This window comes from Notothenia coriiceps, unplaced genomic scaffold (assembly GCF_000735185.1).
Source record: "Notothenia coriiceps isolate Sejong01 unplaced genomic scaffold, NC01 NC01_scaffold00037246, whole genome shotgun sequence".
NCBI lineage: Eukaryota > Metazoa > Chordata > Actinopteri > Perciformes > Nototheniidae > Notothenia > Notothenia coriiceps.
Genome location: NW_011369947.1, coordinates 9,044,189 through 9,072,128, shown reverse-complemented (window position 1 = coordinate 9,072,128; position 27,940 = coordinate 9,044,189). Strand labels below are relative to the sequence as shown.

The 27,940-nt window shown below is 39.0% G+C and overlaps 1 protein-coding gene across 1 annotated transcript; it reads right to left on the bottom strand.

The window, feature by feature from the left end:
- Nucleotides 1–315: 315 nt before the first annotated feature.
- Nucleotides 316–27,940, bottom strand: LOC104966373 (TANK-binding kinase 1-binding protein 1-like). The gene is made up of 9 exons (XM_010795560.1): nucleotides 27,800–27,940; nucleotides 25,300–25,425; nucleotides 22,307–22,411; nucleotides 19,270–19,417; nucleotides 16,537–16,739; nucleotides 14,619–14,680; nucleotides 9,233–9,348; nucleotides 6,548–7,335; nucleotides 316–5,290 (listed from the first exon to the last, which is right to left on the bottom strand). The coding sequence occupies exons 1-9, from the start codon at nucleotides 27,938–27,940 to the stop codon at nucleotides 5,162–5,164; spliced, it is 1,818 nt and encodes a 605-aa protein (XP_010793862.1). The 3' UTR covers nucleotides 316–5,161.

The following is a 27,940-nucleotide window of genomic DNA, read 5'->3' as shown; positions in this document are numbered from 1 at the left end:
GCAAATGTAATATGTAAGAATACATACAGAAGTTATGTTTGATTGTAAATTAATGCTTCTTAAGGTGTTTTTAAAGGAAAGCACATTGAAGAAGACTTCCCTAGTGGCTGTAATATTTTTGACATGTTTTCCCCCTCATCTGTGCTTTTCAACAAAAAGTGGGTAACTTCTGTGATGATATGTTTGTATGTGCTTCACAAGTTCTAAATTGAATCACAAAACAGAAAAATAATGTAAAAATGTGGCCGGGGGCAAATATCATCATGATTTGTGCATACAGATGCCAGTTCACACATTATTTCAGTGCATGTTCCAGTTTATTTTATAGAATATTTACAGACAAAGAGAGAAAGAAAAAGTGAATCTTCATGAACCTTTGTTGCTGCTTTCCTTTAGTTAATCACACTCGTAAAGGTCTTTGAATGCCAGCAGTGTTGTTGCACCACACAGACGTTAGGCAGAGTAGACATTATTTCTCATTAGTGTAGTGGAGAGTTCATTAGTGCTGAGGTCTTTGTGTGCGCTTAGTGTTACCCAGGAGACTCGCAAGCTACTTACAGGAGAGAGGAGCTATACAAGAATGAAAAATCTGGCCTTTTTAAAACGGTTTCTCTTTGTTGGACCTAGCCGTTGGCCTCCTGAGTAAATCTGAGGGACATTTTGGAGTGAAATTCCATGATAAAGAAACATTTAATATAATCTAACACTGACAGAACTCTGTTATCTCCTGAGTAAACCAAAGTGGTTGTTAGGAAACATAAAAAGAGGAAAAACAGATGAGATCTTGACAGTCAGCAGCCACAAAAGCAAAATCTTAAACGTGAACAATTGATTGTTATCTTCATGTGACCTCAGAACAGCTTCTGTATACTTGCAGATGTGTTACAGCACAAACATCAGTGTGCATCACACTGTGAGCTCAGACTGTGAGCCTGTACTGTGTGTGTGTAGTGTGTACTATGTGTGTTCACTCTGCTTTGCCGCTTTTGGCCAACAGGCTGTGGTTTGAAAACATCCCTGCCACCATTGACCACAATGCAGCAGCTTCCTCCTCACTGACATGAACAAGAAGCACGCTAAACTCTGCAATGTCCTCTGTCAGGAAACTATTTGTTGTCTTTGGTTGTGAGCCAATGTGGATCCTCTGATTTTGGAGAAAAAAGTGCAACGTTTCTTTACCTGCTGCACTTAAGCATTTCCTTTATGACATTTTTTTTGCAATCTGAATTCATAAACAAATCAAATAACAGTTATCATAAAGATTCCAAATGCAGTTTAACTTGTTGTTTATGATGCAACATTACATCATCGTCAGTGAAGTCAAATGCACATTTTGATCTTTATTTGCTGCATCAAAAAAGCCTTCTGAAAAAATATTAATCAAGGTCCTATATCATAGTGTACGGAAGCCCTAAATGGCCATTGTTTATCCATTTCCCTTTGACAAGATCGTTTTACTTGTTTTCTAGAGATCACAAGTCACTCGTGTCCTTATCTCGAAATGACAAATGTATTTTTTTGGATATAACAGAATCATCTCCATGGTTTAAATATTGAATTCCTCTATTTCTGCGATAACAAAGTAATGTTGCTTGTTTTCTAGCGATGACAAAACATTTTTGTCATTATCTCGAAATAACAAATGTTGTTTTACATATACTGAATACTTTTGTTGAGATCTAATTGACACAATTAAAGACTGTGAGAAAACCATGGTTTTAAAATAAAATGCAATAAGCATAGGCCCAGATCACGTTGTCTCGACAAAACATAAACTGTACCACAGAAAAAAATAAGAAATTATATTTTTGAACCATGGCCATTTAAGGCTTCCGTAGAATCCCTGAAACCTTCAGGTAAACATTCATCTTGGATTTTTCTTCAAACATAGTGTAGTCTGAAAGTGCTCACTGTCACACATCTCACAGTTTACAACAAATAAACTCTTATCTGCAGGCTGTAGGTGGATATAAGTTGACTACAAGAGGACATACTACTACATAGTGAGTAAAGTTGTAGGGTAGTTCTTGTATAAAAGTCGCATAAATTCATACGTAGTGTGGTGGTGGCTAGGATTGTAGGTATATACCGATGTACAGACACTTCAATTTGAAGTTGTTGAATAATAGAGAACATGTTGCATTAGCCTTACACACTTACAAAAAAAATACCTTTCTGTACACAACTTTAAATACCTTTATACACAGAGTGATATAGGAACATACATACAGTATAGAATAATTGGGAGTTAATAAAGCCCTCGCGATTTAATGGTCAAGTTTCTCGGTATACTGCCTTGAAGTTTTTATTGTACACCTCAGGATGTTGTTCCTTTTTAAAGATGATTCACGTCTTTTACAGTTACAATAATCACCAAGTGAATTGCTGAAATGTCTGAGCTAAAAATAGGTCTAATGGGACAAAATAACATTAGCAATAATAGGAGTATTGTTTATCCAGATCAAGATCCAACAGGGGCTCATAAAGGTGATTAATGGGGCAGGAAGTTAGAAGATTCTGCTAGACATGATTGTGTTTGTTGTTGACTACTTTGAACTTCACACTATTTCTTGTGAAATTCTCAAATGTTTTCAGGGTTTCCCCAGGATGTGGTTAGAGGAGGTGGTAGGTGATTTCTTTTTGAAAAATAAAAAATGTGCTTTCCCAATTGATTACTTAAATTATGAAAGGATCAATAAATTGATGTCACATTCTCAGCTAAATACCACAAATCCTGCCGCATCTCGTCTTGATACACTTTTTAGGGCCTCTGAATTGAGACTGAAATGTAACGCATGATGGAATTGAGTTTAACTTGGATGACTTTTCCCCCCAATTTGCCCATTTGTAAAACAGCAAGACGTTCTAACAGTGCAGCCTGGATTAGAAAGCCGTAGAATCCAAAATACCTGTGGCTATTTTAGCTTGTTAGCATTGTTGCACCATTTTATTTCATTTAACCTCCACTTTCGAAGTAAAAACGACTTGACAAAAGAGAGGTAATTTGAAGAACAGCTATGCGACAGAAGTTGATAGTACAAATATCAGTTTTTTTATAAACTAGGTGGACTTTAGGTGACGGAGCTAAACCAACAAGCTAACAAGTTTGCTAACGGCTTGCAGTAATTTGATTTCCCTGTAAAATAACTATTTATTGAACAAAATGGTGAATGAAAAAGTCAAGGGAGATTTAACAGGCTAGCTGATAGCATGTTAGCGGTTACCTTGCTAGCAACAGCAGTTCAGCAACTCTTCTGGCGGTGTTAGTGCTCACCCTGATCTCAGCAATTAACCTGGTTAGTACAATGCTATCATAACCAACAGAACTGTTATCAGAACTCTCAATAAATGTTTTCTTTCAGTCATATACTGTATTTCTTGATCCCTTTTGGAAAAAATTGGTGTGAGAAAATGTGCAGCCTAGAGCAAAGCTTCTAGGATTCAGTGTGTTGCTTAGAGAGAACTACAGGGGTTGTTGCCACTATCATCACATTTAATCTCTTCAGTAACTTTTAACCAGTGTGGGTAGGTTTGCTGGGACATCCCCTTCATAAAAAACTGTACATGGAAACCAAAAGCCTTAGTTTAGCTGACATCAGAGTAACTTTGTTGTGGTTTTTTCTGGTATTTTTCTCCAAAAGAAGTTCAAGTCCAATAAGTAGATCTCCAGTAAAGAATCAATCGCGATTACAAATTAAACCCAGGTATCAAAAGAAGGGTATACTGTCGTTGCTGGAACCCTGCAGAGATAACTTTGCGGTTTGGAGACGAAGTTCCTGGTATCAGATCTCCAAGATAGAAACACAATACACTGCCACTTTTCCTCAAAGTCTTATATCATGCAGACGAGTGTGTTTGTGTATTGTTTTTTATTGGATGGTCTGGGCAGTGGTGACATCAAACTGTTTTGAAAGTCAGATCTTTAGGAAGACCAAAGAGAGTTCCAGTTGTTTATTTCAAAGTCTTTGTACAGAAAACCACCTTGTGCGTTGGGATTTGACAAACTGTTTTGTATATACAGCAGTGGGCAAGCACACCAACATGTAACATGTGGTGCATTAACATTTGCAAAAATATATTTTCATATTTTTTTGCCTTACAGATGGACAATATAAATAGTAAATCATTCATGGAAAATATACACAGGGACTGAAAACGGATACATTGTATAGGCGTAGCCAACTTAAAGTGCTGAGTTAATTGGATTTTTAAACAAGCCGCAAGCATTAAGGTATATTCGGACTAAAAATATCCCTCGACCTGTATAGAGGACACATCAACATCAGTGCCCCGCCCTGCAGGGCATCATAACTCTGTTCGGGTTAAAACCGCTTTCAGGCTGATCCAAACATACTTTCACATTCCTTTTCCCCAGCTTGATTTGTCAGTAGGCGAAATGAGACTGGAATGTTTGACACTTTATTGAACGGAAAAATAAACCTTATTTTAGAGAAGTGAAAGTGACCTGGCATCAAATCTTGATTAGCAATCAGGGTTCCTTCACAGTGTCGTTCTGTACTCTGGTCAACATCAGCAAATCTTTGCTCTCAGGACTAATCATTCATCAGGTCGGACCGATTCAATAAATCAGCTTCCACCAGATCACTGTTCTTGGCCCTCTGCCACACAGAAACTTATGCAACATATACTGTTTGTGTTTGAAACGGGTACACAGTATTTAAAGCTAAATGGTGAGAACAGTAGAAAGATGCCTCAGATCTCCCTGACGAACACTGAAACTAGCTTTTTTGACATGCAGAGCCCCTGAACCTGCCAGCTCTCATAAATCCTCTTTGGCTTACTTTGCTAAATCAAAGTGTACTATACTGTGAAGCGAACAACAACACGATACCTGAAACTGCCTCAAACCGCACAACAAGACTCATAACAAAACAGCAGCAACCAGAACCAGTGATTATACAGGCAGAGCTGCCTTTAAGGACTCTGCATGTGGAATCCAGGATAGACTCGTGTTGAAGTACTTCACAAATATAACTGACACCTGCGCTAATTTTGCTTCTCCATCTAGAGAGACTCTGTTCTCACAAAGCTAACTGGTGTTTCTGTGTTTTGACTTTCCTTCTGGCCAGGCTTGCGAATTCTCTAGCATTATCTATAAGAGGAGAGCGCAGATGTATGCGCCGGCTTGTTGCCATGGCAATCAGATCTTGCTGTTCTCCAGGTGGGAGTCAATGTGCTTGATGAGGGCATCGTCAGGGTAACCAACAGGGAATATCAGCTGGCAGAGGGGGCAGCTCCGCATGTCGCTCTCCTCCGTCTCCATCCAGAGCTGCAGGGGAACACACACACACACACACACACACACACACACACACACACACACACACACACACACACACACAGATACAGAAATTATAGATCACATGCCACCCTCAACTTACTTCACTGGATTGTATTAGTCATTCTGTGGGCGGCAACACAATCATATCACTACTGTACTTGGTGAGTGACCACTTCAGACTTACACAACAGGGTTTTGCCATATAATAGGTCGACTGGTACTACATCCAGGAGGAAGCTCTCATCTATGCACTGATTCATTGTGTTAGGCAGCTACGTTTAGAAAGAAGACTTATTAGAGCAAAGTTAATATCCATTACATGTCCATGCGTTATTTTGAATTGCCCACCAGGTAGTATTTTAAACAGGACAACATCATTTTCAGTGCCCACCATACACCAGTAATAAGTCCTATAGTTTCTAGAAGGCTTTGCCACCAATGTTAAACTATGTTGTTTCAGCTAATTTCTGAAATCAACTTATGCAATTTTCTTGCAAGGGTGGAACAGCTAACCTGACACTGTCACAAGTTTAAAAATGAACCCCCCCCCAAGCTGTTTATTTACTTGATGCATCTTGATTGTTCAAGTTAAGTTACAGGTTATTCATACATCGTGGACTGCTGACTGCCAGCTCTGTATTTAGCACTGATGCCAGTTTTGACTGGTGATTTCTAGTCTTTACTTTACTGTCACAATGGTATTATTCCATGCAACCCTATTAGGAAGAAACTGTGCATATAATTGCACCCAGCTGATGTTTGACAACAAATACACTTATGTTCTCACTGTTAAACCACACACGTTTCTGTTTGTGTACTTTAAATAGACAATGTGTTATTTAGTCTTAAGGCTTAGAGATGTTGTACATTTTCGTTGTGGACAGGGCTGTTTTCTTTCCTTTATGCTAAGCTAGGCCAAACATACTTGACTAATAAAAACTCGCTTTAAGAAAAAAAGCAAAAATGTTCTGTTATGTCATTATTTTAAAGGAACTAGAAAGAAACATGAGGAAGATGGAGGCCTTTAAGAAGATTTTGACCTTTTAGTGCAAAGAATACCTACTCATTGGAAAGAGTATTGGTGTTGAAAAAAAGTCATTTTGTGTGAAACAGCTCAGCACTCTCACAGTTGTGGCAAATTGCTGCTTTGGAAAATGTTTCACTGCTGCAACTTAATAGTTTCAGAACCACTCGCACGTCTACAACTGTAGATGTAATTTAGTCATACACCTTGTTTTTACTCACGTTGATGGAGGGCCAGGACTGAGCGTGCTCTGCTGACATGTAGCCGGGCTGCGGGTGGCAGCTGAGGGTGTTAGACCTCTGAGGGATGGGGAACACGGAGCAGGACGCCGGGCCCCTCATCACGCCACTGGGCACTGTAGAAGAGAGCACGCCAAGGGTCCGTGGGGGGCTGATGGGATGCGGGCAGTTCCACTCTTCCTCATCTTCAGAGGACTGTGGAGGCTGGGGGGCCGGTGTAGAAGGAGCAGGAGGCTCAAAATGCAAGTGCGCCACCTCAGACAAAGGGAATGGCATCTCTCTCGAGTGGCGCATGGAGCTCTCTCCGAGGCCCCCGTCCCCTCCTGAACCGCCTTGATGGTGGGACGGGGAGCCTCTGTGCTGCAGTCCTCCGTGAGGAGAGCCCCCATGTTGGGCCTGCTGTTTTGCGTAGCCGTCAATGTAGGGCCGGGGCTTAGGCAGGGTGGAAACGGGGTCCAGGGAGAAGCGGGGCGGGCAGTGGTAGGCGGAGGGGTCCGACACCTCGGAGTAACTGCGGCGGCCCTGGAAGCTGGCCCTCAGATGCTGGCTGGGGGGCCGGCAGGAGTAAGAGGCCGGTCCATTGTTGACGTCGAGCAGGGGGGAGCGGCGGTGCATGTCTGGGGAGAGGCGTTGCAGCACAGGGGAGCGTCTCTGTTGGATGGGGGAGTGGTGGGATGGAGGGGGGACCGGAGAGTGGCGCTGAGAGATGGGCGAGTGGCGCTGAGACACTGGGGAGTGGCGCTGGTGGTGGATGGGAGAGTGACGCTGGACTGAGAGAAGAAAAACAAACGTGTAGAAACATATTTAAAAGGAATGTTGGAAGATTTGACTACAATACAGTATACAGCAGATGTGTATGTCATTTATTTGTGTATAGTGGTCTGGCCTGGACCCTTTACTGTCATTTAAGTTTAGGGCCACAACAAACCATTATTTTCATTATTGATCTGCTGATTCTTTTACCGCCCTTTTTGCTTAAAAAATTACTTAATGATTAATTGATTATCATAAAAGTGTCCGATTCCTTTTTTGTTGATTGACTAATTATTGCAGCTGTAATTAAGTGATATCTTAGTGGTGCAGCATAAACTTATATTTCAGACAATAGTGATCTTCCAGCTATTTAAAATGAGAATTAATGGTAGTTACAGGTGTACACATACTTATGATTATGTGGATTTATAAAAGAGTATCCATCCAAAACACCAAGACATTACATAAATACAACTGTTTCAAGAAAGAACTGTAGACAATGTTACTGATTCAACAGTTTTATAATCCTTTCACACCTTCACTAAATAAACCATCAGGATATTCAGTTGAATCGGAATCAGAAAATAAATGCACATCATGATGCTCTATGCATTCATTAAAATATTAAAATCCGTACAGTCGTATAGTTTGTGTAATAAGACCTGTTGATGAGTCAGTCAGCCCTATAGTCACCACTTCACTTCCCATATCAAAGAGGAAGCATCATTTATGGCCGGTTGGTTGAGGTGTTAGAGAGGGAGGGGGTGTTTTGTGCTCTGGTGCACTCTCTAGGCCTCCGAATGAGGTGGAAAGACGCAAACGGGACGCTTCAGATCACGCTTATACTCTCACAGGAGAACGTTTAAGCCTCTACACAAATTCCCAAATCCCAACTGATTATTTCAACAATTGACAAAAATATTAGTTTTGTTGTTAAAAATAGCCAAGAGGCAATCATATTTCTTGCAGGATGCTGGTACTAATTAAGATGAAGTGCCATTCAAGTCACAAAAGAGCACCACGGGGAGAAGTTAACTGCAGTTTTGGGGTTTTCCTTGTTTTGCCCACTGTTAGCTGCCTTAAAATGCAGCCGTTCGTTGATTTATGCAGGATAATATCCCAGTTTGTACTATTCACAGCTCCGTAAAGGCAATGCATGCCTTTGTGTTTGTGGTACATGGTAGACGCAAAGTTGTGAGACGCTATATGTGTGCAGGAAGAGAAGGTGTTGCTACCGTTTAGTACTTGTAAGTTGAATTCCACAACATGTTTTTGTGAGTTTCTGATAACCAGCTGGTTTTAAATGCCTCTATAATAAAACATGTAAGACCTACAGTAACTTATTAGTTATTGAAATGAAATGTAGTTTTACAAACTAATCCAAATCAACTAAAACATTTCTATGTTCAATTTCAAAATGATTAGTTTTGTTTTGGTTGTGAGCCCGAACCCTATAATTATTCAATTAAAGAGAAAGAATACAATTAAATCTATTTAATTTGTACGTATGAAAATCCCAAAAATCTCGGGGGGGGGTATACTTTTCTTATATGATCTTATAAGAAAGTACTATGATAGAATCGTATTGTACTCTGTTTTCATCACTAATGTGTTCATGTAGAGTATTTTAATGTTTTAGTACAATATGGAGCAATTATACATATACTTTTATACCACTGGATAGAATTGTTTTGCAAAGAGTAACTAATGATTTCCATGTTTCATTGTAAGGTAGAAGTTGTAAATCTGCATCAAATTTGTACAAAGGTGGAGCAACTGACCAATTGTACTTGGTTACATTCTACCCCTGCTTTTACTCAAGTAAGGGATCTAAATACACCTTCATCCTGAGGGACATTTGTGTAGTGGCCCAGCCTTTCAACATTTTTGATTCACAGTATTTTGCATGCTCACCTGGGCTAGCCTGCTCCTGTGACGCTTTCCTCAGGATCTCCGTCTGCTTGGAACTCAGTGCCTGGAGGCGTCCCAGCTCCTCCGTCAGCTCAGTGTAGGCCAGAGCCAAATTCACCCTGGAGGAAGGAAGGCAATTAAGTCATTATCATAATAATTGTCATTGCAGAATATCACATTGTGGGTGGATTGTTACAATATTGCAACTCCAATCTCTGTGATGTATGGAAGTTAATCATAGTCTTTAATATTGTAAGATGTAGGCAACTGTACAAATCCACACTGATCCACAGCCCTGACAAAGCCGCACAAATCAGGCCGGCTAATTGAGAGGCTTATCGGCTTATATTTTTAGAGTGCATGTCACGGCGCATAATTTGAAGTGCATAAAATCACACTCATGCGAGATGTGTCATGACTGTCTCAGGGGGCCGCACTGACGGAGCAACTCTATTTCAAGAAGCGTAAACAAGGATGTGCTTCTGTGTTTTTCCCAACCATGGCAACAGGCTCAGTTATTAGATTGAAACTCATCGTTGAGTCCCACAATAGAAATGACTGTCAGGCATGAAACAAGTAGATATAAGGAATAATCTCTGTGCATCTTTAACCATATACTTATAAGCTTAGACAGGATAAAGAGTGATATTGACTGTATGTGGTTAGAAGCAGAGTGAGATTTGTAGGAGGATTTTGTCGAGATAGAAAGAAGAAACTATCATAGTTAGTCACTGTTGCTGCCAGCTGCCCTCAAATCTGATAACACTCAGCTTATCTCAAATGTTGCAGCAATTTTTATAAACTCCCTTGTCCTGACCTGAAATTAAGTCATTCCAGCTCTGACAGTGGTAGATTAAAAATGTTAATTGCAAGATGTGAAACCCTGAAATCTAACTGGAGATCTGTTAAGATCAGTGTATCCTGCCAGCGTGAATCATTTTCTTCTACCAAGGCCAGGTTTGATTACTGTCATTTTGCAATAAAAAATGTGAATTCAAACTTTCACAGGATACCAGACGTGCAATTACTTTTACCATGATATTTAAATCCATGTAAAAATGTTCATGTTCTGCACCGATAATACATGGTTGAGCATGTTATGCACAACGTAAACACTCATCATGAACCACTTTGCCATTCTCTCTGTTTATGAAATGGCATTTGTGACTGTATACAAATAATTATAAAACGAACAAGTCAAATCAAGCAATCTGATTGGTTCTTAGCCGTGATATAATGAGCGTATACCACGGGTAGAATTGTAGTTACTTTTCACAACAAGTCAGTATACAATATACAAATAATTATACAATTGCCAATACATTGTTTCCCTATGGCAGTGTTTAACATTTCTATATTTCTATAAATTATGTATTATTTAATTAATGATATATATTAAAAAAAATAATTGGGTTACTTAATTATAGCGTTTATTTATAATATCATTATTAATAATTATTTTCTTGGTCTTTTTGTATGAAATGATGAATGAAAAGCACTTTCAGCTGCCTTTGTCTTAACAATAAAACTAGCGTCAAGTCCTATGTTTTCAACCAGATATTACAAGTTTAAAGGAACAATTGAAATTCGTATGTTGGCAAATGCTCAGTCAGCAGGAGCACCTGCCCCCATGATGAGCGGAAAGATAAAAAATTACTTTTTTCACGTACGTAAGTGCCAACCTCAGATCTGATATACATCTCCGATAGATAATTTGTACGTCTTGTTGATCAGAAATTGACTTGGTTTATTCCTACATAGAGATTGTGGCAGATAAAACATTGCTATAGAACAACACTTTTGCAACACATGCTGGAAATGTCTACTGCATAAATAGGAAGAGGTAACTTCCACAGAAACACCAGCACGACAAAAAGAAAAAATAATTGAAAAACACTAATGTATCCTGCCTACACAGCATATAAAGCACGCTGTCAAATAAGAAGTGTTCCCCAACACACCCGCGCAATAACTTAATTGAGTCTTCCCACTTATGTGTCTAAGCCTGCCACTTTGGTATATAACAGAAGAACACTTGGTATTCTTTTCTACTGATGAAATAAAGTATTATATTCCCCTCTCAACAATCTTATACACATACTTTTTATGTTTATCAGCGTACTGAAAAAACCTGCTTGCTGTTTTGCCACATTTTCAAACACATGGCTTCAAGTTCATGACCCCCAAAATCATTTAAAATAAATCTAGGGACCCCATTTCAAATAAGTTAACAATTTCTAAAAAGAAGGCTGAAAATAAGTCAAAACTTCCACTGGTTAGTTGGCGTTTAGCGACAAGCCCACCTAGTTTTCCACCCTCTGTGCTGTGACTCACAGAGAGCGGGGCATCGACCCCCCCCTTTCACCCCAACCTCAGAACAATGAACATCCCTCTTTGTGGTAAAAGTTCCACAAACCTGATGCTGACATTGTAATGAGTCAGGGTAATTTGAAATCTCCTGCAAATATAAACACATTAATAGCATCGGTATGAAAATAGCAATCCTTAGGTTACTTACTGGCATGGTGGGAGTTGTAGTATTACATGATATCGCCAAAGCAGCCATAAAGTGACTTCTCTCAAGTGGCTCTCAGCACTGCTTTGACTTCTTTCTTACTAAACACAGGCGTGTACTGAGTTTCTTGTCAATTCATATGCATGCAACCCTTCCTTTTTCACAGTTTGTGCTGTTGCACTTTTTAGTTTTTTGTCATTGTGTTTTGACAGCTTGTGTCAGAGGCCCGGCTTTTGCTGCAACACCTTTTTACTCTCAGTCCCGTGTAGTAAAGCAGATGTGTGAACACCTGCAAAGCTCAAGTAGGCTTTCTCAATCTTTTCGGAAATTCTTAATCAGGTCGCTTGTTGGTTTTTGTCTTGGAATGTCTAAAAATACTTTGCAGCATGTGATTTTGCATTTATTCGTATTTCCTTTGTCTTGTGTGTAACTGTGCAAACATACTGTACAATGTGCGGTGCGTAGGAGGGGTGTGATAATGCCGATGCTGCATTGAATAAAGATTCGTGCCACCGAATCAATCGGATACAAGAGTGTACATGTGTGTGGGAGATGAAGTGTGGGCAGAAATCTGACCTCTGATCTGATCAGACGCTTCAAAGAAAGAGCCGTCACTGCAGCTGCCTGCTCTCCTCTTTGTTGGCTTAAGACTAAAGCCAATACTAAGGCCAACAAAGTAATAATAATAGAAACCAATAATCATTTTACTTTTTAAACCTGCTGGAGCTCATTCGCTAATATAAAGGACGAGGCCTACGGGGACAACTAACGTTTGAATATAAGTGATCTGGAGTCAAAAATGATCTTAGAAACGTGTCACTATGTGTCTCTTGTCTGGAAAAATATATTCAGTTTGCATATCACGGGGGGCAGGATGTTAAACAGAGGGGGCTTTTTTTGTCAGGCAAACAGAGGTGTCAAACACTCCTCACACTAAGTCACAGTGGGTTGAGCTTCGCTACCTGTTTTTTTGTAAGTAGTAATCATTTCAAATGTTTTAACAACGGGTTTCAAAGGCTGGCTGGATTTTAGGAAGAATTACATTTTCAAAACACAGCATTACTTCAATGTTTTCTTGAATTTCAAACAAGTAGTGGGGGTTCAACTCAAAATGATCATGTCGTGATTTATAAGAAACAGTTCTCACTTTCTGAAAGCTGAAGAAGGATTAGTCAGTGGCTTGGGGGTGTATTGCCAGGTGGTTTTAGTGTGTGGTTGGCAAGGGCATCCCGTTTACATATTACTAGTTATGAGTGAGGCGAATGAAAAACCACAAACATCGTCACAAAAAAACAAATATGACTGGTTTTAAGGAAAAGCCACAACCTGCATCGCCTCTTACAAAACAGATGCAAAAGGAAGAGAGAAACATTACAAAAGCAAAAGTATTTTTTAAATGTTTGGGTAGGAGTACTTCCTGGACTCAAATATAGTTTATTTGAGGATACATGTAGAAAGAAGAAAACATGAGAAAAGTCTAAGGCACTCTCTTTTAATCAGAATGCCTTTGCTATATTGACCTAATCATGTTTAAAGGGGCCCTTTTATGCCAATTTTCAGGTTTCATAATTGTATTTTGTTCCTGCAGTGTGACATGTTTACATGCTTTAATGTTCAAAAAGTGCTTTATTTTTAGCCTTTGGAGCATTTACATTAACAACAACCTGTATAACAACCTATAGGAAAGGGAAAACCCCAAAAGTACACATTAATAGGGCTTCTTTAACAACATTTACACACTTCAAATAACTTTGCCATAAAGTTAGAAGACCTCTTGTTGTTTAAAAGATATTGCCTTGTTGTAACTCTAGTTTAATATATTATGACAAATTTGAAGGTGGGTTTTATAAATCCACTAATTCGATTCAACATTTCAAGTACACTGGAGAAGATTTAAAAGCATCACAGTGAACCTAATTTATTGTCAAAAGCTTAAATATAAAAAAAGATATATAGAAATGTCCCTCAAAATATGTTAAATGATTAACAGGGCAATGGTTCCAATGCATAATACCAAACCTCCGTTATCAATCTGTGCAGTTTACATTAAATAAGCCCAATTACAAGAAAAAGGCCCCAGGAAACACGAGTATAGGCACTATAGGTTTTCAGTGGGAGTACTGTAGGTGATATTGTTGAGTAAAACCAAAAGGTGACCAAGATCTGGAAAAAACCGTATGCTTCCACCACACACTCAGTACCAGGTCCTCCTCTTCACTGCCACTCCGTTTACTTTCAGTTTGCTCCCCATCGAAACACTTCTGGGGTTTCACTGTGTGGGAGTCATTTAAACCTGCTGCGGTTTTACTTCTTTATGTACCTTTAAACAGCTATGCTTATTGATGAAGGAATTAAGCTAATTTCTTTCCACTCTGTTGTTCTTAATGGCAGGAAGTATTGAGTTGAATCAGACCAGCTTGAATGCTCTTGTTGTGTGGTTTCAGGTATAGTGGAAATAATGTAAAGATAGACACACTGGACCACTTAGAGAAGAGGAAATGGACAGGAAGGAGTTTTCCACTGTGCCTACACCGCCCCCTACTGCTCACATTAGTTCAATAAAGTCAATGCATGCACTAAGATGAATACTTCTTTAATAATGCTGCTTTTGGACCCAGCTTGTCTTGTTTCTAATGAGACCCCCGGAGATCACCTCAGCTCAGCACAGCAGGATAATACAGAGGCAGATGAGAAGCGGCTTTAAGAGAAACATGTTCTCCTGCTGCTCTTTATTTTTTCCTCCATCCTTGCCAAGGATGATGCTCCTCACAAACAAAACAACCCCCAACCCCTCCGTCCTGACCTTTCCTTCCATCGTTTCTAGTTTTGATTTCTTCCCCTCCCCGTGCCCAGAGATCGGCGGTGGTCACTTACTGCTCATCTCCCACCTTCTTTATCCACTCCACATCACACTGCTTGCACTGAGAAGTCATTTCCTGCCGAAGTAGAGCGTGAAATTAGATTAGCATGCAGGTGCTGGTGGAATACTGGACAAAATCTGACAGTATGAGCCCATCGAACCAACATGTTGGAAGGTAATGTCGTCAGAAATAAAGTGGACGTGGGAGAAAACAGGTCCTACTCATTGATGGTTATCATCCTAGCACTGCGTTTTTGTTTATATGTGTATTTCAGGCAAGAAGAAAAAGGTTCACAAATGGCAATATGTCTAGCAATATTGCTCCAAAAAAGAGAAAGATAACTTTATTTTGAAAGTTGAGGTATTGCTTATTTGTATTGACTTGTAATTTAGCATTAAAATGCACCTTAACAGCTGTAATGAGTTCTTATGTTGATGTTTTGTGTTTTGTACCACTCTAATGTCTGTAGTAAATATACCCACAACCAAAAGCTTGTTAGCTTAGCTTAGCATAAAGACTGGAAACAGGGGGATACAGCTAGCAAAACAAATTCCATCTTCTAGAAACTATAAAGTGATCTGATTAAAAAGTTGTTTGTTAAATCTGCACATTTCCATGCAGTTCCCCATTTAATTCAAGTTATTTGTATTAATAGTTTTACATGTAAACAAAAATCTAATAAGGCTTCGAAAGCTGAAGCATATGAATGTGACATTGTAGTTTTTTAAGGAAGTATATTTTATGTTGGCTTTGGACAGGCTAGCTGTTTCCCAATGCTTCCAGTCTTTGTGCGAAGACACAAGTGTTATTGATATACCCATCTTTGACGAACACTATTGAGTTCAGCATGTTTGAAAACTTAATGTCCTGGGTTCAGCCGGACTCTGACATTGATGTGTTGGGATCTGTCCACAGCTCAATGCCTAAAGCTTAACTTTAAATTGGCAAGGTCAGGGATTTGTGTCCCACTGGAGCCAAAAATATATGTCCCCCGCTGGTGTTGTAAAGCTGCTGGAACAAAACTCTTCATCTCGAATATGTTGTGTTGTAGGATGACCACCACTGTAAGTAAGTGCAGCGCAGAATTATAAGGATTCTGTTCAGGTTGGACAGTTCTGCAGCATGCCAGTTACGACAATAAGCAATATTCAATATGAAAAATGTTGTCTTTGTCAGGGGTCTGGTGATCTGGTGTTGTCCAGAATTGTGCAATATCAACTTTTTAGGGATAGATTTAATGTTTTACACATCTCTGAACACTTTGCATTAATCAGAGTTGCAGTATTGTATTATAAGAAAGATTTACAGTTGGGGCTGTACCGAATGTCTTTACATTTCAAGCTTCTAATGAGGTTTTTAATAGAGCTTTATGTTTTAAAAATCATCGAACATTATCCTCAATTTGAATTCACCAGATTCAATGAGTCAGTCCTATTATCATATTTTATTAAATCAACTTTGAGTGCCTTCGAAATGGAGATTTTCATTGTTGGTAGAAAGGTGATGGCATCTTGATGCAGAGCAAATGCAGATACATTATATGATATGCTTTTTTGTTACAACATAAGTCATTTACTTTAATTGTGTTAGCCAAACATTTTTTTCTAAATGTGGAAAAATATGAAGTTTTTTAAAATATGTTAAATCTAGTCCTGTCTAAATTATTTAATCAATCCTTTTTCAAAATATACATTGACTTTACAAAGCTCTTATGTTATTTTACATAACAAATATCATACATCTTTCTCTGCAACTGTGCAGAAAAAAACGGTTTAAAAGAATCTAAAAGGTTCAGGGCTTTTGAATATTGAAGTAATATTTTTGATGAAAAGTTTTAATTTAAGCTTTGAAATCTTCTGTACAGCCCTGTTTGCAGTATTCTTTACATGATTAAAATGATATAGATGCACACAACTGGAACTATGACTGACCCTGTCCCTCTGGCTGTTCTGCAGCATCCTCATGTCCTCCTTTAGCCTCTCACACTCCCCCTTCAGCTCCTGCTCCCTCTGACGCGCCCCCTGGGCCTCGTGCCGCGCCCCCTCCAGCTCGGCCTCCAGCCGCTGCAGCTTCAGGTCGGACAGAGTGTCCAAGCTACGGGAGCTCTGAAGGGTCAAAGCAGGACAGTCCAGCACTGGGAGGAAAAAGAGTGAAAAAAACTTCAGAACAAAACATTTTCTTAGCTTTTTACCCTGACTAATGCAGCTCCTGTGTCCACGGCTGTTGTGTAAGGAGTTGACTTCTTCAAGGGCAGCATCTTTCAGTTTGCACCTGGGTGATGTGATCTGCGTGGGCATGTTAGTGATTCAGCTCCGCTCACACAGACTCAGTCCTTGAGCATGAAAACACTGTAACAGTGCATCATCTTTTGTATCTGAGCTCCTGCCTCCTCATTGGACACGTACAAAGGGTACACATACTGTAGAGTGATCTTTTTCTTCAATTCATTTACAGTTTTCCATTAAATATGAGTTTATGCAAGGTATACCATCAGTAAAGGCATCTGTTGAGATGGCTTTGATGCATTTCTTCCTGGTTTCCATCTGCCTCCCACGTTTTGGAAGAGGGCAGAGGTTAGCACACACTGACTCTAGATCAGCTTAAAGAGGACATATCATACTAATTTTCATACATGTTTTAATGTTCAAAAATGTATTTATTTGTTCTCATACTGCCTGTGCTGCAGCACCTCTTTTCACCCTCTGTCTGAAACCAGTGTCCAGTCCGCTCTGATTGGTTAGATGGCCAGCTCTGTTGTGATTGGTCAACCGCCTAGAGAGGTCCCTCACCTTAGCCTACCACGTTCAGTGTATTGGAGCATTAGCCAATAGAAATGCCAGATTTACATAGTGATGGGACTCTGTTATGGAAGTAAACAAAGGAGTCCAATAGAGGTGTTTCAGGCAGGGGGGGGGGAATGTGTGTGAGAGAAACTCCCTCTGGAGGGGTCTTTGGGATTTTAGCCTTTGCAGACCATTTACATGCACAAAAACATATACATAATACAAAAAAGGGAAAACCCCAAAAAGCACAATAGGGCCCCTTTAAGTTAAGGCATAATCTCCTTTAGTACTGGACTGCAGTTTTTAGCTTGTAATCTATGATGCAATTGAAAAATAACAAAGCCTTGTTAAGACTATATTCCAATATATTAAGCAGTTTTTTTGCATATTTTTTCTTCTTTTTGCTATAAAAGCAGTGTAAGTGACCCGGCCTTGTTTGAAGAATCTAAAATGGGAATGAATTTGCATCTGAATAAGTCGAATGATATCACAGGTTTCCAATGGAGAGTAATTACAATATAGATCCCTCGGCAAATCAAGGAATCCTCCATTTCTGAGTACCCGGCTCTTCAGATGTTTTGAATTTCAATCACAAGCACCCGCATTGACCTGGAGGTCTGTTTTTCTGCGACAGCGACTGGGGAGTTGGAATAAAATGTCCAATCTGCTTCCCTCTAACAGGCCAAGGATCAACTTGACCTCAATTAAAATGCTTTTTCAGGCCAGATTGTTGGATTTGATTAAAGATGCAGAGAAAAGATGAGTGGTGATTAACAGAGATAAGTCGTATCTTGGCAGGTTGATATGAAAATGTTTTTTCTTACTATAAAGTAAAGGTATCAGTGTCAAGTAGTGATTAAACGAAAAACAAAAATAAAATTGCACAGATGTAAGTTGTATTGCTTTGTTTACAGTCAAAGCTATCATAGTGGTAATCATCAAAGTTTTCTGAAATAATACTCTTTTTAATTTTAAACTTTAAACCGTGATTGCCTTGGAAATGTAATAAAACCGGAGGAACCAAAATCAAATGCACTAAAGCGCCACAAACAAAATAAGGTCAATTTAAAGGAAGTAGAATAGAAAACATGTTAAATGCATTTCCTGTTTCTATCAGATTGTCTGCTTTTGTCTCAATTTGAGTATTTATTTATTTACTTTGGACGCTAAACTTTTTTTTGGATAGGTTGTTATAATTTAGCTACATCTTGTACTGAAAAAGTTAAGGGAATTATTTTTAGATTAAAATGACTATTATTTTAAATATAATTATTATCCGTCTTAATTTAAGAAAATACTTTTAATATTTAACATAACGCTAATGAAATTATACCCAAAGGACTAACGGAAATCTACTAATTACATTTTACTGAAAAAGAAATAATATCCTGCTCTCCAAAAATGTCAATAATCACGGCATTGATAGTAATAAAAAAGGTTGACTCTATTGTTGCCATCAGAATATATTTACACTGAAATCATTATGCCATGACATCTTAGCTAGAATCTCAGCGTTTGGAGGGTTACTTTAAAAATGTTATAAATGTAGGACAGACCTACGGTATAGATGAGCTTACAAAAAGTATATTAGTTTAATGTATGAATTACAAGAAAACTGTATTTTGTTTTAATAAATCAGGTGTCCACCTACTGCGTTTAAAAACATTTTTTTTTCAAAGTAACCTGAATGTAAATGCAGGCAGTACGTCTTCCTATAAATTATTGATCGTTATTGATACATTGTAATCCTGCAAGTAATCCCCGCTTTTTCCAATTGTCGTATTAATCTGATTGCGTCTTTTCTTAATGTAACTGTAAGGGAATACAGTTCAATTTTTGTATCCTGATAACATTACTCCGTCTGTCTCTAAGGTCACTCACTGTGTGCGTCGGGGCCGGCGTGCAGCTGCAGGTACTGCATGTCTTTGCTGTGCAGCTGCATGTTGAGTTTCTGCAGAGAGTTCTCCCTTTGCCTCAGAGCGGACTCCAGGCCCAGGATGCGCTCCACGTGCTTCTCCACCAGGCTGGTCTGCAATCACACACATTCATTTGATTTCAATCCTATGAAGATTTTAAAGTTATTTGGTTACTTTGCTTCTTTGTAGACCAGAACGTTTGTAATCATGTTCAACGGTGCTGAATATCAGTATCACTATTCGTTAGTTTCCTGGCACTGAAATTATTTTAGGACAATGGTTTTGGTTTGATATTTAATCAGTTTATCCGTAGTTACAGTTGGAAAAAAACAGCTAATTCTTGCTTTCACTTATAATCTATGGTGGATAAAGTTAGCAGTTTATCATCCGCCGTGTTGTGCCAGATCTGGACAGATCTATGTCAGTTTTCATGTGTGCTTCTATTTATATAAGCAGGTTAACCAAAATGGTGGGAGGAGGGCAGAGTGGCGGGGATGAAATTCAAGGGTGTAGTAGGCGTGTTTTAGCCCTTCACGAAAAAATGTAAGAATATTTTTTATTTACATCTCATTTTTTTGCCTAAAATGTAGATGATACACGCACATCATCATCATCATCATCATCATCATCATCATCATCATCATCATTTATACAGTATATATTATGTAGATTAATGACCAGAAGGTTAAAGGACAATGAGGCCCAGTAGGTACAGTAGCCGGAGCCGGGCTCCAGCTGACATTGACACTGTCTCAGCCCTCGGCAGGTGACACCTTCCAACGTCTCTGGCGCACCTCATTCTATAATCACCCTGCCCACATAAAACTGCTGAGACCGCTCGGCATGAGCTGCTCAACGGACTAGCCTCTCATGTGAGAGGGTTTATTATCACAGAAGGGATCTGGGAAAGAGCAGCCAGACAATCTGTTCAGTTGGAAGCGTCTACCTGCATGGCCCCGATCGACTTTGTTTTATGACTCAGTTACAGAAGTGTGTTCAAATAAGGAGATTTTCCCAAAATGGAAAACAAAAGGATTGATAAAGGAGGAAACTAAAACATATAGGTTAGTATGTTCTAAATTCTACGAAATTGCAGTATCTTGGCAAGATGTGCAATATGTACATTCAATCAAGCGATTATTTCTATGACGAGTCCTTCTGTCTCTGAAGGACTGTTGACTCTGTATAAGAAGTAATGAATACATGTTTGCTCAAAGGTCAATTACTTTTAAATGTGCAGAGTACTCTAAAGTGCCCAATTCAGAAGGGAGGAACGGAACAACAATACGCTGCTGTTCCCTTCCTTTAACATTTCCATGTGATTATAAAATATTACCCAATGAGGTTAAAGGGAGAACGTTTCTTTCAACCGAAACATAAACATTGCAATGAATCAAGAAATACATTTTGATGACGTCTGTGAGCGGTCTGTTTCCTATGGAAGCCTGTTTGCACCACAGGAAAGATATATTGACTTACTATCTCATTATATTGAGTTATATATGTTTTCTTATTTAAACAATTATGTCAAATACAGAATAAGGCACATAGGCATCAATGCTCATCATATAAGCGATAACACTTTATATTAAGGTACACAAATTAACCATCAACTAGTTGTTAATTAACATGCATATTAGCAGTATAGTGGCTCTTTATTACTCATTATAAAACACTTATTAATGCCTTATTCTACATGACCATATTCTACAAGTAATATGTGTATGTTACACTTGCATGTACGAGATCATTAAGTGCCTTCTAACTTGTTTTTTTATAGTTTCACTCCGTTTGAATGTCAGTGGACTGCAAATAAGTCAATAAAGGAGCATGGCTGCTCATTCCCTGGCCCTCAAAAGAGTTTGGCTGGCTGTTTAATTTATGTTCACACTGAGACAGTACAACACAGAGAGAGAACAGTACGCCTATTGTGTAAGTACATACAAGCAGGTCACACAGTATGATCACAAATACATAAACTCTGTTAAAAATCTGTTTTTATTAAAAAGAACAGGCTGTATATGTGTTTTCAGCCTTGGAGAAACTTGACATGTTTTAGTATGTGTCTGAACCTCTCTTTAGTGGTTCATTAATAAAACAGATATTTCAATTTGTCCCTACTTTGATCATGTACTGTTGAGGTTAATGTTGGTAGTTGTGTGCTATAATGTATTTACAAAGTGTGAAGAGGAGGCAACTTTAGAATATGGAACCTGTTCAGGTCAATTAGAGTCAAATTACTTGCTTATTGGTTATGAACAAGACTTCACTTTAAAATAGGGAACATTTTTCTTAGAATAGAAATACCTCATTTTGAGTTATTTAGACATGTTGAGGAGAGCATAGACCAAAGCTCATGTACAACAACTTCCTTACTTGCAACAAATAAGCACTAATTAGTACATTCATGTTGAGGAAAAACTCTCAACTAATGGCCTATTACTTGTAGAATATGGTCATGTAGAATAAGGCATTAATAAGTGTTTTATAATGACTAATAAAGAGCCAATATACTGCTAATATGCATGTTAATTAACAACTAGTTGATGGTGAATTTGTGTACCTTAATATAAAGTTGTACCGCTTATATGATGAACATTGATGTCTATGCGCCTTATTCTGTATTTGACATTGTTTCAATAAAATAAAATATATCTAACTCAATCAGAGGTTGCGCTAGAGTTTTTAGCTGTTACCATGCATAAAAATAAGATTTCTATGGGTTTGAAAATTCTTGGAAACATTTAGTACAATTTTAGAACCCAACTCAACTACATATTTAACATAGGTCTAGTCGTATTTAGACATTTGAATGCATGAACGTTAGATTTTAAACCTTTTTAAGTGTAAGCATCACATATTCTCAGTTCATAATGACAGCTTTACATTTTATATTCAGCGGAATATAGCTGTGATAATTTATTAATGAGCCATATGGCTTCAGCTACTGTAAAGCTACTTAAACATGAGTGCACGGTGCAGTGGACTGAGTGATGTCTGACCATCTTGTCGAGATCCCTCTGGAGGTTGCTCTTCTCCATGTGAATCTTCTCGTAGGCCTGGATCACATCCTCCAGCTGCTCCTCTCTCTCCTTCCTCTTCTGGAGCTGAAGACACAAACACAGAAAGAAAAGCTGAGACTGAAGAACAAAAGGCTTGACATACATTTGCTACTTTCTTCTTTGTCTGCTTTCCCAACAAATGGGGAGAGACGGAAAAAGAAACACATCAAAAAACCTCCTTCTTGTGCGAGGCGTCAAATATGTCTCTTAAGAAATTGTTATGTAACCAAGCAAATTTGGGACACTGAAATCCTGACACCTCCCCATCTCGCAAAACGGATAAATCATAATTTCCGCTATCATCTTAACCCTTGAAAAAATGGATGTCTTGGTGATCTGTCACACTGTGACATAATAAGGGGGTGGAAGTCACGGGATGCCATAATCACATACTCTTTGATAGATCGGAGAGCAGTGACATGCAACAAATGGAGGGAAATACAGATATTGGGAGGCAGGCGAGGACGTGTGCTTTTTTGATGAAGAATATGGTCACTTAGACAACACGGAGAATGAGAGTGGGAGCAGAAGCAAGGGAGTGAGATAAACAGAGAGCCATCGAGGACAAAGAGGTATATGCCACTGCTGTGAGGTCTACATTCACTGTGGCTATGGTAACATATGCTTATGGAAACCTGACACTGAGGTGTAGGGTGGCTTGTCAAACGCATCGTGACTGAGAATACTCCAGAGCTACTGTAAGGAGATTTCAGAAATGCAAATGTGGGGACGGTTGCTAAAACTGCCAACGGTTCTTATTTTTCATTATTTTTGCCACTATGTTTATCAGTAATAAGAGTTATGCTAAGGTTGTTCATAAGCTCTTAGAATGAGTAAAATCAGCAAGATTCCATCCAAATGTAGCAAAAATATGGACTGAATTTCCTGAAAATCTGCAAAACCAGATGAGAATGAATCCGTGTTTTTCATCCACACTCTTCTATTCTCGTTACTGGATGTCGTGCCTCCTCCTCTACTCTCTCCAGAAGGCTTTCAGAGGAGCTGGATGTGTTCTTTGCGGAGTAGTTTTCAGCACTGTGATGTACGAAAGAGGCGTGACGATGGGCAGATGATGCAGCTGTGCCACCTTCATATTTAATGGAAGTTACTCTAATTGACGGCTCCAGTGCATGGATGTCTCATTTTGTTCGATGCCTTTTGCCTCGACTCTCTACTCGTGTCCCTCCCGTGCCTACTCCAATCGCATCTTAGGTTGGAAGGACTAAGACATGAGAAAGGAGGAAATGACGTACAAAAAGAGAGTTGACACTAAATGGTTTGAAGGCTGGGCCTATTACCTCTCATGGTTTCCTCTCTCTGCACAATGTGTACAGTTTCTTGCTTAAATAATACCTACCATACTGTCTCCTACTACTACTACTACTACTACTACTACTACTACTACTACTACTGTACTATTAGCCCTAATACCACTACTAGATGTGCTGTTATGTGTACACTCAAATTAAAGGGGTCCTATTATGCTAATTGTTAGGTTCATTTTTGTATTTTGTGCCTCTACTGTGACATGTTTTCCTGCTTTTAATGTTCAAAAAGGTCTTTAATTTTTCTCATATACTGCCTGTGATGCAGCACCTCTTTTCACCCTCTGTCTGAAACCAGAGCCCAGTCTGCTCTGATTGGTTAGCAGGCCGGTCAATCGCTAAGAGATGACCCGCCCATTAGCCTATCACATACAATGTGTTGGAGCGTTAGCCAATAGAAGTATCAGTGTTACATAGTGATGTCATTATGTTACGGAAGTAAACAAAGGAATCCATTGGAAGCATTTTAATGCAGGGAGGAGTGTGTGGGAGAAAAACTCCCTCTGGAGGGCCTCAATTAAAAGTAGATTTTGACACAGCAACACGCTGCAGTGGTCTCAATATCAAGAGGGAAAGAAGAACTTACTAACATCAGTTGATTTTGAGCTTTAGGTCTAAATACTCCCAAAAATTCAATGTACACACTGCATGAGCTCAGTTCATCTGTTTTGCCCGCATTTTATCAGAAAGACATCAATACGTTATTTTGCCTTCTGCTTTCTGACCTTAAATTCCTGTAAAGCTGTCAGACCGTGTGACATTGTGAATTGCTTCTGCTGCTTCTATAAACCATATCCTTCCTCTTTCTCATTTTCTACCTCTTTTTTGTTGTTTAACCGCTACCGTTTTTACCACTGCCTTCCTGTGTGGATAGTTTCTCATATCTATTTCTCAGCGCTCTAGTTCACACAGTCATAGAAAGTTGCAAGCGAGGGGAATGGGCAGTCCAAACACATTATAGTCGCTGCCTCTCTCTCCTCTCACTTTAGCATACATTTGGAAGGGAGTTGCACTCAAGGGAGTTACCCATATAGTAGAAAAGTAGTAAAACTGATACTTGGTTATTTCCAAATACCTTCTTGTTTTCTATTTTAATTAACTGAATAAACTAATAAACATCAGAAGCTGTCATCCCACATAAACTTTACTTTCTTCTTTTTTAAGGCGTACACATTCAACCAAAAAATCCTAGCCAGGTTTGTTCCCAATTAAAGCACATCTCAAAAATAGAACACCAGCATGAAAATCCCATGTCACAGCGCTCCTTGAAAACACCCATTTTCAGTAATTTCTTGCTTGGGCGGCAGCTTTAGTGCTTAATTAGTTCTGGAAATCTTTCAGCGTATGTCCAACAGGCTTGGCCTACATTTTTCTTTTAATTAAATGAATTTGCATGCAGGGAGGAATTTCTGCGGAGGAAAACCTTTGGTGTGATAAACCTTTTATTTTCCCACAATTTATTATAATGAAATGTACGGATTTTCCTCTGCATGTCCCATCTTGGCTTTGCATTCTCTCCCCTCTCCTCTTGATCCACCCTTCCCTCTGTCCTGTGTCCCCCGCCCTCCCTCTCTCTGTCTCCCCTCTTGTCCTCATCTCTCCTCTCACCTCGTGTGTCAGGATGTTGACTCTCTGCTGCAGGTTTCCATTTTCGGAGTGCAGCAGCGCCGTCTCTTTGCTCTCAAAGGAGCAGTAGGAATTGGTATCCTCCCCAAACTCATTGATCATAGGGAACTGCAGAAAAAATAATCAAATAAAATTATAGTAACATAGAATTAGACATGTAATAACACGAATTAGTGTAAAGAAAAAAATACAAAAAAACAGTGAAATAAACGTTTTGCTTATTCATGCGTTTGTTTGTTTGTTTGTGTGCTTACACCTGCTGTGCTGTTTTCTGCATTTTCTGCTGATTTCACGCTGGGATAATTAAAGATTCATCTTGTATCAACTCTAACTTTATTTCGTCCCAGATATCACTCAGGAGAACAGGGTGTTGAAAATCATGTTTTTTTCCCACATGAACTACATTTTATTTTCCACCTCTCCTTAACTTATCTGTGAATTTTACATAGCAAGATGCTTCTATTGTACTTTAAGTAAGTAATGTCATCCCAGATATTAAAATCTGGGCTGGGTGTGTGACTCAGCTGCTGTTAGGGTAAACCCTAACCCTATCCATCCATCACCAGTAATTTTGTTTGTCCATCTTTTCATAATTATTCACTGAACTCTATACTTATTTTCAGAAGTTACATCCATTGGCCATAGAGTGGTTACGACAATGTTAATTTAGTGTTTGTGTTCCAATCACAGACACTACGTATCAAACCAACTGGTACCAATAACATTTGTAAAGCAAAAGGTTAAGACTGGCCTTATTTTATATTGCGTTATGCAAACAAATGTAATGATAAGGCCGGAACCAACATACTTCATACTTCCTGTCTGCAGACCATTTGTTTCTACTGAAGAGGGTTAGGTTAGGGTTAGGTTTGGGGTTCAGAGTTGATAATCGTTTGCTCTGGCATATTGATCTGTGGATGGGTGTTGCAAATGTGCGGTTTGTCTGGTGTTAATGGCCACTGATAAAAAGGTAAGAAGACCCCATGGCGATCCTGACCGGACCAGTGGACGGCGAGGGCGGCTCTGCAGTGGGCTGTCAATCAAATGTCGCGTCTTCTGCCCTCTTCCTCTGTCCAATGGTCCAACGGTCATTGGACTATAGTCCCGAGGTAATAAGGTTAATAGATGCGTGGGATTGGAAAATATTTACCAACGGTGTGGTGAGACAACTTTCCCCAATGTTGTAGAGGTGCTGTTTTCAGTGGGGTGTTTATGGTGCGTTTTGTCTCTGAGATATTGTGTTTATGGCAGATGGTGCAGATGTTTAGATTTAGGTTAGGGTTAGGCCTCAAATATAGTTTTATTTTACAAGAAGATTTAGTAACTTCAGCTGGTCGCTATAGATTTTAGCAAACGTTACTCAAACAGGAAATAATACTTCATTTGTTGGGGACTATTTTCAGCGGTGGATTAATACATTTGGTGCTCTAGTGAGTGACTATTGAGTCAAAACTAATTACACTGTCTATGTTAATCGTAAAGAAAGAACATGTGACCCAATGCAACAGTGTGGTTCTTTAGTGTGTATGTAATAGTACAATATTTGAGGCATTGATAGACACCATAGTTACTGTAGTAACTGTAGTTACTGTAGTGGAATCACTTCACTGTTAGTTCTGTTCCTTTTGTTTTTTTTTACAATAAAAAACACAAGGAATATCGCCAATGTAATCCTTTAAGAAAAAAATACATTTATATTTTATAGCCTTATTCACAGGAGTAAACATATTTACTGTTGTATATGGTAATGCGGAGAGATATGATGCAAACATTACATGTGGACATACATTTTGCAGAAGTAATTGCATTATATGCTGCAACAATTATGCAGCTATGTCTGCTTATGTAATCATAACTGCATTTTATACCACATTTACTGTTACTTGTGAAGTAGGCAATTTGTCCCGGTTATAGTGTTTAACCGTTGTCTGCTAGCAGGCTGCGATAGAAACACACAAGACGAGTTATATAACTGCATGTGGTTCAACCTAAATGAACTAATTTACATTTAGAGTGCCTACCGTAAGCAGGGAGGGTTTTTTATTTTCTGTGTGAAGTTATTGCCGCTGGTGCAATGTCTATTTGAGGAGCAAACAACTCTTTTCCATTTAGCAGAACACCTCTCTCTGCTCAGTTTAACAGTAAATGTTTGAAACAAGGGCAAACCCCCCCAGGGGTCCCGAGAATCCTCATACTGCCGAGCATCGGGAGCGCTAACAACCTCACTTCAACCGATGTTCAGAGAACAGGAAGCACTTCCATCTGCATCATTACAGCAGATACATGGGCATCTTGTATTTAGAGAAAGCCTGCAACAACACCTCTTCTATAAAAAAAAGGCTTGAAATAATAGACAAGAATACAGAATTTTGCAATTGGGCAAAAGGTCTTTCAAAGTAGGGATTTCAGCAGTCAATGTTGTGATTCTTTTTCAATTGATCGAAATCCAAAATAATAAATAAATGTCACATGTTGTATTTACTGAGCACAGGTGTGAGTACTCCAAACAGCCAACATCCGCACCTGCTCTCCCCAAAATCAACACCTGTCTCTCCGGGAATGGGCCGCGAACAAAGTGCTGCTTGCGACTAAATTCAACAGCGATGTAGCAGCCTGCAGCCAT

Bases quoted from the DNA above. Each gene is read 5' to 3' on its own strand.
- LOC104966373 (XM_010795560.1), bottom strand. From the start codon at position 27,940: ATGGCTGCAGGCTGCTACATCGCTGTTGAATTTAGTCGCAAGCAGCAC. The intron at 19,418-22,306 runs GTCAGACATCAC...GTGTGATTGCAG, and splicing joins AGAGGGATCTCGACAAGATG to ACCAGCCTGGTGGAGAAGCA. The intron at 14,681-16,536 runs GTCAGTCATAGT...CTACTTCGGCAG, and splicing joins AGAACAGCCAGAGGGACAGG to GAAATGACTTCTCAGTGCAA.